The 12504-nt window shown below is 38.3% G+C and overlaps 2 protein-coding genes across 4 annotated transcripts in view; both read right to left on the minus strand.

Moving 5' to 3' along the window:
* The window catches only part of SLC25A51 (solute carrier family 25 member 51), a 411938-nt gene that overhangs the window by 198400 nt on the left and 201034 nt on the right, over positions 1–12504 (minus strand). The window lies entirely within an intron of this gene.
* ZCCHC7 (zinc finger CCHC-type containing 7) overlaps positions 1–12504 on the minus strand; it is a 119047-nt gene that overhangs the window by 100848 nt on the left and 5695 nt on the right. For all 3 annotated transcript variants that reach the window (XM_066987732.1, XM_066987730.1, XM_066987731.1), the window contains one exon: positions 11030–11740. In XM_066987732.1, coding sequence (XP_066843833.1) covers positions 11030–11723 — 694 coding nt within the window. In that variant the 5' untranslated portion in view covers positions 11724–11740. The remainder of the gene's footprint in view (positions 1–11029; positions 11741–12504) is intronic.

Raw genomic sequence — 12504 nt, forward strand, 5'->3', positions numbered from 1 at the left:
CATGAGAGTTGCTCTGAGCCCACCGCTGCAATGGGGGGGGAGGGGGAAATCCCCAGACCTTGGAAACACAAGTTTTAAATGTACAAGATACATGGTTATCAGTTTACTGGCTTACCTTCACAGCAGTATCTAGACTGGGAAGTAAGTGCAATGTTAAAGCAATTACTGTCACCACAGAGGCTGTAAAGCACCAAGTGCTTCACAGCCTCCTCTTTAAAACAGGAGAGAAAACTCTATAGTGTCTCACCATGCACAGTTTCAAAAAGAGACCGAAAAAAGCATCTGGCAGTCAGTCTTTCTCTCTCTCTTCCCCCACACCGTCCCCATCCGTTCCCCCCTCCTACCCCTGCTGCACCTCTCACTCTGCTGGTGCTGTGCGGGGTGGGTTTTTTGTGTGAGCACTTTTTTTTTTTTTTTTTAAAGGAGTTGATGGAGAAATATTTATAAACTATTCAGCATGCCAGACGAGGACTTTGTTGTTTCTCGTGTTTCAGGACTCCAAGTGAAGAAAAGCATGCCACAACAGCCCATGCAACAAGATCAACAACAAAGTGCAACTAAATCTGTCCACATCAAAGAATAGTTTTGTCTGTCACAAAGACATGACATATGTAATGAGGTTTTCTTAGTGTCTGCAAGTGTCTGCCATCACCTGCACTTTTCAAAAGTAATCGAAAGGATGAAAACCAACAAAGTACCAAACCTGATATTGTACAAGGACAGAAAAGTAATTCTCAGAATTAACGCCAAGCTGGTTACAAAACAATTTCAACAACCATTTGAAATGCATGTTTCATATTATTTTCTATAATGTGTGGTGATAGCTTTACTGTTCCTGTAAGGTAAGGCATACAACACCATACTTACTACAAGACCAGCTAAATAGACAATGCTTTTTTTTTTTTCTCACTTCTAACAAAGTCTTTACATCCCAATACATATTCAAGACACTTAGCACTGTTGCAAAAGTGCAAAAAGAGAGACATTAGGAAGGATATTAAAAGAAAAACAAACATAAACACCACTATACAAAGTGAGAAATGAGAAAAGGCTCAGCCTTGCAGACTTGGAACATTCCCAGTGCTAAAAAAATTCATACACAAGGAAAAAGCTTAAAGTTAAATTCAGCAACTGCAAAAAGTTTGCGTATTAATCAGAAATTACACTATTAACTGGAAACTGAGTACGGAAGTGGAACAGTGGACTGTCCATACAAAACTTCTGAGACGCTCTCCATCTGCAATTTCTCTTCTCAACATAGCATTCGGAGGTGACAGGCAACCTCGCCTCTCCTACCTTCTCTAAAACAGACAGGGCTTCTGCTACTTCACTGGCACGTCAGAAGAGTAGACATTACTCAGTGTGGAGAGTTTCCTGGGAAACTCAGGATATTTTGAGCAAATCTGAGCATCAGGCAACTGGACAGGGTCTGGTCAAAAAAAAAATAAATCAAAAAAGCAGTTTCTGTATAGATTTGAGGAGTTACTTCGATTTACACCTGGAGATCAGAAACTGTTTTAGTACTGTGAGAGGGGAAACAAGAAGCCAATTAAGAAAGTGAAAGAAAGCTCAGGACTGCATTCACGGTAAAATACACCAGGTTGTCGGCTCACTGCTGATGAGTAACACAACATGTGCATCTGCATATAGCGAGTCCTGGTCTGTGGATGCACAATTCCTGCCTAGTAAATGTTGGAAGAGTGTCATTACATATGTAAGACAGTAAAAAAACATACAGTATTTGTAAGCATACTCCAAATATCAGTTATATACATTAACAGAGCATAAAGATAAGCATTACAGTCATCCCAGGATGAGTTAGCTTGTGCTACAATGACCCAAAAGTACAGAAATACAATATTCTAACAATTTACTTCCCATCTCCTCCAGATTAAAAAACAAAGGAACCACTGAATATAACTGTCACAAAATTAATGGTGATTATGATGGTATCAAAGTTCACATTTTCCTTGCTTTTTAGTAGAAACCTACAATGTTATCTAGAACTCAGCATGTATGCCTATCTTAACAACATGGTAGCTCAACACACTTGCAGTTTAGACCTTCACAGTGAATCTCATTCATATCAGAAAGACACACATTGAGTAAAGAAACCTCACGCTCTCCAGAAACATGCCAATTATTGTCAAAGGGCTCACAAAATTAAATCTTTGCCCCCTTATAAACTCCCGTGAACATCAATTTTGCCCACAGCTTTGGAGCCCAAACCTACTTTCACTATGTGTTTCTATAAACAGGAAGACACACAATAAACCATTAGCATTTAACCATTTTATTTCTTCTACCAATCTTTGGATTTTATCGTTTTAAAAAATCATTAATATAAACCTTTTTTTCCCCCCTGTGCTTATTCTATGCCCATATCTGCATGCTTTACATCCCACCACAGGCCAACTCAAACTTCACTTTTTCCCTTTGTAAATCCTTCAGTCCTATATCTTTGGTATATTGTTCATTACCTCTGAATTACTTGCGTTTTTCAATTACTTAACAATTTTAAACTTCTCCTTTAAAAGGACTGAATCAATTCCCCAGCTGTCTTGAAAAGCTCAATTGCAATATGAGGGTTTTTCCCCACCTGTAAGAAATTCAAACAAATAGGGACAAGGAAGAAAGATCAAACTGATGACAGAAGGGGGAAAAAAAACAAAACAAAACACCCTTATAACAATCAACAGAACAGAAAAAAAAAAAAGAGAGCGAGAGAGAGAGGGGAAAAAAAAGTGAAAAAGTCACCCAGAATATATGACCATGTAAGCATGGGCACTCTTGCAGAAAACCTAGTCAGCAATCCAAAGCCATGGGAAATTTAAATTACAGCTAAGGTCCACAATAGGCAGAGAAATCTGTACAGATAAAAGGGCCTGCTAAAGTTGCAGGTATACTTAATCTAGATATTTACAGATTTACGAAGGAACATTATGAGTTTTATTATTTTTTTTTAAATAATCAAGAGATTCGAGTGTATCGACATTACATGGTAAAGAAGATTAAGTTTTTCTCTTTAATCAAAACATCCATATGCATGTGCTGTATCTTCCAAACTGTAGGTGGATTCCCACTGCTTATTACAGCTCCAGGGTGCATTCTGCTATAGTAACTCATGCACAAAGAACTCCTACCACATTTAAGTAATGTTAAGGTTCTAGCAAACAAAAGCAAGAAGAAAACCCCCCAAACTACATGAAAAGCCTCCGCATTCAGTGGGGCCCAGTTCTGAAGAAAGCAAGCTCATAAAGGATTTTAGTAATACTTGAGCACACAAACAAAAACTGAATTTGGTGACATCAATGTTAGTTTTAAATTCAGCCGGTGTGATCTAGCACAACTCTGTACACTTATCCTATTTAGTGAAAACAAGCACGCAGTCGCAAACTGTCACCGCACGCCTATAACTTCATATGGGAGGAAACACGAGACTTTATACACAGGCAGCGCTGCCACGGCAAAAGGCATCTTTGTAATACCACCAGCACAGGCACACGCAACCTCAGGAGGAAGACAACGGACTTCCACGCTTTCCATCGGGTTCAGAAACCTGCTGAGGACCCGGCTGTCCTGGCAGGGACGCGGCACGCCGTGGCAGCCAGCAGATCCAGGTCCAGGTGGAGCCACGCTGCAAGGGGAGGGAAGCACGCTCGTGCTCGCACCCGGTGCGCCAACTGCTTCTCGCTGCTGAGAAAAGTAAGACTCGCGATAGGCTGTTTTCGAATGAAAATTTCCCATTGAGACTCGGGGTGCTTTGTTTGCTGCCAGATGATCCCCTCCAACTGCCTAGGCTTTGGTGGCTGAAGTCTCTCCACTGAGAAGACCGTCTGCTTGAGGTGGCGTTCAAACCTCACTCAGGGCTGCAGTGAACCCGAAAAAATGGGAAGTGGAGCAGACGTTAACGTGGCCCACGGCTACTGAACTACAGCACCTAGCAAGCCTAGAACTCTCAAGAAAAGACCAAGTCAGCATGCAGTTTACAAAAGAAGCACATGTGATTACCAAGAAATAAACTCCTACTTCTTTTCTTCCTGCCGTTGGAATTTGTACATGAGCCACGCTAACGAGTCTTACTGCCGTTAAGACATGCAGCACAGAGTTCGGTATCATTAATGAAAATATTTTAATTGCTTAGCCAATTTTCACCAAAACATATTTTTTGATTTTGAAAGCAACTTTTGCTGACGTTTCACATACCAATTCCACAGCTCGGGCATCCAAAAATGCAGGAAACCATGGCTCTTAAAGAAGTTTTTATACAGCCTAACAATATTAAAATTTTTAAGAAGTTGGTCTTATATATATCAAGATTCTAGCACAAAACCATACTATATGTTGCAAAGGTCAAATGTTCAAAACTTGTTGCCAAAGGGAAATTAAAGAATATCATGATTTACCATACATTTTTGTCACTTCTGAAATAAGCTTACACTTTTTTTTTTTTTTTTACTGTTTAAAAATACACTAAGGGATTTGAGTAACAGCAGAGAGAAAAAAATACAGATGAGGTATGATTTTTTAATACTTTCTGTAGTACCATGCAGAGGTAAAAAAAAAAAAAAAGAATAGTCACACATCTAGAAGAAAACACTTAAAACAGTGATAGCAAACAAAGGATATTTCTGTTTTGAGCATGGCTGATAAAGATAAAAGAATAAGCTAAATTAATCTGAGATTCCTATTTCCATTTTGACTTCACAAGCAGCAGTTGCTCAGTTGAAGCTGCTGAATGAAAAACTCCTCCTTACATTACTTTGTAGGGAAGGACTAAAACAAAAGTATTCCAAATTCTTTTTTGTTATTATTATTTAGATGTCCTTTTTTTATGGTTTCATTCACTAAGTGTTCAGGCTCCATTAAAAAAAATAAAAATAATAATTTCATTTTTACAGTTTCATTGACTAAATGAGAGATTTTATTACCATGGGTAAAAATCAGTGCTTAGAAAGATTTCCAGACCCAGTAAACATAATGGAAAGGGATGGAAAATGGAAAGATGAAAAAACTGCTTTGGAAACACTAGCTTGTACTTTATTTTATGACTTCCTTTTGTACAGGAGAGTTTTACAAGACAGTAGGAGCAAAATTAGATATAAAATTCCACACCCCAAATAAAATAATATATTCCTTAGTTACTCTTTCCTTTTCGTAACTACTTTCAACAGAGAAGCTGAAAAAACTTGTATTTTACCACATGGTAGATGTCAATCTGTCAGAAAACACATATGTTGCTTCATATATTGACAGATCTGATAAACAGATTAAAACCATAACCTACAAACTTCAGCAGACTTTTGTACTTTCTGTTCTTAGTCTTCCGTCCTTCACTTCCCACCAAAGCTGAACTATATGAAGCAAAGCATTTATGTAGTCACAAAATAAAATACTGGAATAAACGCACAGGATGTTACCCGTAGCACAGAGCCCCTTTTTTTGTCCCAGTGCTGGCGTGCTCAAATTAAACGGGTACAATACAGGAATAAAGACTGGAGTCAGACACCCAGTCTGAGAGCAGCTGCTGGAGGAGAAGTACCACCGTGCGCCGGGTCCCCAGGCAGCATCTCTGCCATGCAAGGCACATGCGCATCAAACTGCCTCATATTGTGCCAGTACCTCAAGATATTATTTTAAAACGGCCAAAGCCGCTAAGAAAGCTCCAGAGTTTCTAACAAAGTTTTCAATCTGCTGGCCAGTGACCACAAAGAGCATCCGACCACAATGCTCTGTATTAAGAAGTGATGTCCAGTGTTTGTTACTTGTAAGAGCAGCCTTCAGTGTCATGCAGTATTACTCTTTTTTGAAAGCCTATGGTGTTGTTAATAAAAAAAAAAAAAATCAGAGCAGAGAAGAAAACATTCCCTCTCTAGAAGCCTGTAACAGTATTTCTATGCAGTTTTACAAGCACTCTGGTTTCAAAAACAACCATGTGAACTACACTCCACAACCGTGCATAGCACAGAGTGCTAAAGTTAGCCCCTCCTCTCCGAGAAAGGTACTGTAAAGGGTGGGTGAAGGACGAAACACGAAGAAGTTAACTTGTTTTCTGTACCCCTTAGTGGCCAGACGTTTGTGCTGTAGTTTTTTCCAAATGCCATAAGGGGGAGGAAAAAGAAAATAAAAAGAAAAAGCAGAGATTAGGACTGCAGCTATACATGGAAGAAGAAATATGTTTTTTAAAAAAAAACAGCTTTTAATGAAGGAACGGATGAAAGACTTCCAGCTACAGGAATTAACATTCTTATAATATATGCTCTTAGTGCAAAATGCAGAAAAGAACTAGGAGGGGAGAACCCTCCTTCAAAGACCTGGAAACTTTCCTAAACTAAAAATTGATTCCATGCATTTGGTATAATTTGTACATTTTCCTGTGGACTCCAGGACGATCAAAGTCAAGACCTAAATTTGCTGTACTACCATTTTTAAAGTGCACAATTAAGAAGGGAGGGTCCTTTTTGCAAAGCAAACAGCAGCAGCGTGTACTTTTCTCAATGTTATACAGGGAAATATACAGAGATGACCGGGTGGGGGCAAGCAATAAGTCAGGAGTGAAGTTGCTGTCTTTGAAGTTGGCCTAGTGTGTGTCATTGGAGTGTTCCCTTCACTTCCAAACTGCATGTAATCTCAACTCAGAAAAATACAGTCAGAGTAAGACAGGCACAAATCACTACAGACACACTAAGTACCTTGCTCCTGCTCCCTGGTATTTCTCCATATTAAAAAAAAAAAAAAAAAGCTAGCACCCATCTTCATATCCTAAATAATACAGGGTTGGCAATTAGATACATTTGCTGAGGAAAGAGCAGATGCATGACAAAAAGTTGCATTTCACAGAAATATGGGGACAAATACAGTTTTGGTTACCATGGTACTAGATGAGCAAAAATAAAATTGTGAAAAGCATATAAAACCTTTTAAAAAGGAAAAAGGGCAGAAAGGGGAGAAAAAGTTTTCATCTGATTTTAACACCGCTGTTTGTGGACCAGCCAGAACTTTCAAAATATTAAATGAAGACAAAAAAGGTCAGTTGAATCCCAAGTTACAACCAAGGAACCGGAGCTCACTTTGCCGAAGCAAAAGACCATCTCTTTCTGCTACAGCAGAAGGTGACTGGAGCTACAATGCTACACAGGGAGAAGACTTCTCTGTTGGAGGAACTGAGAAACCATGTTAGTTGTTTATAAAGAATTTTAAATATAACAAGGCTGTTAGACTAGAGCAAGACAGGAAAGTAAGAAGTAGGGAGATAAAGAGAACATGCAGATAGGCTTAACTCCTCTCCTCCAGCAGTTACCTCTGACCGCAGTGGACCCTCAGCACCTCTGTTGCAGGTTCTCAGACAGGAAAACAAACTGACACCAGTGGCCACTCTCATAGTCTGAGAATTGTTCACATTTCAGTCCCTTTTTTAATATGAAGCAACCTGGACACTACCTATACCACAACGCTACCATGGGAGATCTATCCCATTCACACGGCCATACGCATTTTCTGCAGAGAAGGTAAAAGGCAAGGTTTCAGTAGTCACTACGTTCCGCAACACATCTGTATGGATACAACAGTTCTCAAGATAGTGATTTACATACTGTGTAGTCACCTGAATATTTGGTCTTGTTCTTCAAAAACTCTGAAAACAGAACTGTGAATACATCTCAAAATAATTCAAATGAATTATCAGAGAATATCTTTGAGAGAATAATTTGCGAATAAATTTTTTAAAATTACTTTCTTTCTTTGGTTTTAAGTTTTTTATGTTTAAGTTTCAGCAAAGAAATCCTTTACAGCCTGTAAAATTTGAGAGATGATGCTGTGTAAAGTTTGATAACCACATTACCATTACTTTACATTAAGATTTATAGCTCTTTTTCCCTAAAGCTATTTTGATGGATGCTGTTCCAGCTTTTCATTAAGTATACAAATACATACAACACAGATATTTCAATCCTGTCTTTACATCCCCGTCACTGTGTATGTTGGAAACAGAACAGCTGAATGAAACTTTTCCGCACTGGAGCTACTTGAATAGCATTCACTGAAATTTCAGACACAGTTGAGAAACTTGGGACGAGGCTGGAGTTCAGCTCCACACTATCTTTCACACCTCAGACCGTGTACTTATGTCAGGGCTCAGCACCAGAGCCACTCTGTTCTGGGCACTTCACACAGGTTTAAACACGTCAGCATTAACTTGGTCAAAATCAGAAGCAACATGCAAACATTAAGGCTTTCTGCAAAGTAAAACATATGTAGAAAGTATAAAGTTTAAATGAAAACAAAGATGTGTGTATAAATCCAGACCCTGTTACCAAGCTGCCCTCTGTGGCTGATAAAAGTTCTGCATGTCTCAGACCTCCAAGCATGAGGTTACTGTTGGTAACGCCATCACTGATGTGAGGCAAGATGCAAGAAGGGGTTGTGAAGAAGTTCTGAGGCTGCTTTGAGAATAAAAATCAGAGTATGTGAAGAACAGTAATATTTATAAGCTACTTGTGTGACTATGATTTCCAATCCAAGCACCTCAAAAAATATTTACATCTCCTAAATTAAATGAAACAATTCTAATTCTGAAGATTATGACAAGTTTAAATAGCACACGATAATTCTCCTTCCATTATCTGCTTTGAGTTTGGATTGCTTATTGTCAAAACTAAGAACATGAACAGGAAACATATTACTACATTTGTTATAAAAGCATGCCATAACTTAGCAAAACTGTCTCCTGATATTAACCTTGCATATTGACCTTCAAAAGCCTCGCTCAAGTTAGCACTGGTACACCTTTATTAGAACAGCACAAAGAATGAAACCACAAATGCTCACGTTATACATAGCAAGCATAGTCATTCTAATAAACTAATTGCACAACGTTTCCAAAATTTATATATACGATTATAAAATATGCTTAAAGTCTCAAACACTGTTTAAACATTTTTCTGTCTTCTTTTTCTTTGGGTAATCTTCAGTGATTTTGGTATGCGAAGCAAGGAAATACACAGGCTAAACTGAGTAAAAGAAGCCTGACTCCAAGTCATTTGCCTGCCTAGTAGTAATGAGAAAAATATAAGCTAACCAGAAAATGCAGTAACTATGCTATATACAAACTGCATTTCTATTAAAGCAGTCAACAAATGGCCCCAGACATTTGATCCCCAACAGGTAATTTAAAAAAAACACAAATGTAAACCAATTAGCTTTAGTTTTGAGCAATACAAAAATATAAAAAGAAATATATAAATGAAATATAGCAACTTTGAGACAATTCTTAGTAAATGCATATTAGAATCATTCAAAAAGACTTTTAGGGAGAAAAAGTTACATGCATTATAAATGTAATGTGGCTGTCCGGGGTTCTGGCATGGTAACTATGTTCTGCCACTCTTCTGGCACTGCACTGGGAACATGGAAGGCATTTCTTAAGTCTCTGAAGCTCATTAATCAACCATCCGAGATTGAGTACGCACTACGGTCTATTTAGCAGCAGACTAGGATAACTATGCAAAACCATACACGAGAAAAACTCTAAGAGAAAAGTTATTAAATGTTTACAGGCAAGAAACACATTTTAGCAGAAAAGAAGGAATAATTTCTCCATTTCCCTTCTCAAACAGGTTAGTACCGGCATATGATCAACACCATTATTTAAAGAGCCATTCTGACAAAAAACTTTACTAGTATCAACCTACTGACTAGCACAACAGAACATTTAATTTCTCCTCATTTACACGTTTCAAATAAAATTCTGATACACATTTATATATATATATGTATATATATATATACATATAAAAACATGAAAGAAAATCTAGCTCAGGTCCCCACTGCTGCAGCTTATCTGGTTAGTCTTACTGCTGAATAAGCATTTCTTCAGATAGTGTTTTTGACTGTCAGGGGATGCTATTTCTGGAAAGCATCTTTGTGCTTCAGAAAGCTGGTGGGCAAGAAAAAGCACAGATGATTGTCGAACAAGAATTTTTACTTGCTGGTGCAACTAAGGGTATCTATTTCTTGGAAAAATTGAAATATACTAACGATGTTCTAAGAACCACACAAGTGACTATCACAAACATGCATCTCAAATTTGTTGTATTAGCCACTGCATTTACTCATTTTCTATAGTAACTTAGAAAAATATTTTACAAAATACCAAAATGTTAGATGTTAATCTTAGTGACTGTGAATCTCTCTAAATTATCCAACGCAGAATCCACATAAGAAGTTGCGGTAAATTTTAGAGAAACAGCCCAAATTGCCCTGGACTCTCAAAGGACTGGTTACATGATCTGCTTGCTTCTTGGGAAGGAAGAATCAGTTTAGGTCTTCCCTTTCATTCCTTCCCACCTCCTGTTACAGTTTATCCCCTTCTTCAGTTGCAATTTCTTCAGTCTAGCAGCATACAGCATATACTTGAAAAGCATTTGTTTGCCCACAACTGAGGGGCAATGAGGCAAGGCAGACAGGAATCAGATGGACAGAAATCTCATCAGACAAAAAGAGGAATAACTCTGCTTTCTGGGTTGTAAGCAATACTTATTTTCCTGCCCTGGAGTATTTTTCTTCAAACTTCTTGTTGTTACGCAATTTTACGTCTTTTTGTGTTTTTCTTTTGTTTTAGAATAAACCGTTTACTTACTTCGTTTACAATAAACCATTTTATTTCCTTTTTATCTCACACCACACACAAACTTTCTACACTGTTAGAACTACAAAACATACAGTAACATTTGAAAGTTCACAACAAGGATCGCTGATATTGCTTCTAAATTTCTACCAAAAAAATGCTGTTTTCACAGCACCTTACAAAGTACACTTACACATATAACGCTACTGAAATAATGATGGTATCAGCGCCTACTTCCTTCATCATGGTTGTTTTCCATCATTGCACACTCCAGTTTGATTTCTGTTTATCGTTCTTTAAAAAGATTAGAACATTTTGCAACACCTTTTTTAAAAGATCAGTATCACTGCAGACAAATCCCTTCGCATACAGAACATTAAACAAGTGATTAAAAAAAGTACTAACCTTCGTTGACTGGAGTTCCACAGCCTTCAAGGTTCAAAATTATATCTTCATCTTTGTCATCTGCACTGCATCCCAAAAGCATCCAACTCTCGACATCATCACTTTCAGATATCATGCTCTCCTCCTCCTCGTTTGAGCTATCATCTATTACCATCACCTCTTGGACGGCATGAGTTCCAACAGAACTAACTGAGGTAAGCTTTCCCCTGGCACTTTTCCTTTGCCTTGGAATTTCTGTGTCTGATCCAGCAGGATACAGGATATCACATTCAGCATCTGTGGCATGATTTGGTATGGAAGATCCTAGATGGGTGTGTACTTTACCTTGAGCTAGAGAGCTTGTTGACTTCTTTGCCTTGCTTTTGTAAACGCTCTCTTCATCTGGTGTATCAGACAAGACAATGACCTCAGAGCCATCGGAAACCTGAATATCATAGCTGGGCAATTCAATGACATTCTTGTCTTCATGCAGCGTCTCGGTTAGAGCTGAACTCTGACCCTTGACCCCTGCAACATCAGCTTCTTCAGTCACATCCACTGTGCTGATTTCACCAAGATTTTGGGAATAGTGGATCTGGCTGTAGAGATGAAATTCCACCTCACTATCAACACTCTGCTCACTGGATGACTCCTCATGATAAAGATCATCTTCATACACTTCACTGTCATCTGTGTCTTCATATCCATAAAACATTCTGGAAAACGAATAGTCTGTATCCACAAAAAACATAAAAGGTTATATTAGTATGCTTATGAATGTATATCCCAAAATAAGTTTCAAATGACAACTTTGGTCTTTCTGAAATTGCTGGAGTCAGTCATACTGCTCTGCAATACGGAAGACTGAGCAGACTTAACAGCTACAAGAATCAATGCTAAAAACAATTAACAGCAGAAGCTACTTAAGGGTGCATTTTGTTTAACCTTACCAAATACATTAACCTCAACCACTTTGGCTTCTGAAAGCTGTGGAAACTCTCAGGCACCAAAGCTCCTCTCTATCCTTGGTTCAAAAACAAGGTTCCTGTGTGGATCGGGAGACAAATGGGTGTAAGTCTTGATTGTCCCACCAACCAGTATTAATGCCGCATACTTTGCAAACCGTATTACTAAATAATGCGTTATATATGCATACTCCCTGAAAGAACAGGGAAGCAACGCTCAGTGGTATTTCAGAGAAGTAACTTGAAACGTATCTACCTCTGGGCTGCAAGGTCACCTGACCTGGCACTTCATTATTTAACCCTAGGACAAGAATTATTAGTGTGACGGTACAGAAGCACACAGATATATTCTGAACAAGCTCAAGTCTGAAGGTAGCGAAAAAAAAAAAAAGAGGTATAATAAAGGTGAGTATATAAATCTGCAGTCATCAAACTAACAAGTCACATGGTCCTATCAGGACTTACAAGCTGAGTTATGATGCCACAAAGACGCAGCTACAATGCACTTAGACATGAGGAAGGCACACCTGC

The sequence above is a fragment of the Anser cygnoides genome, chromosome Z (assembly GCF_040182565.1).
Source record: "Anser cygnoides isolate HZ-2024a breed goose chromosome Z, Taihu_goose_T2T_genome, whole genome shotgun sequence".
Lineage (NCBI taxonomy): Eukaryota > Metazoa > Chordata > Aves > Anseriformes > Anatidae > Anser > Anser cygnoides.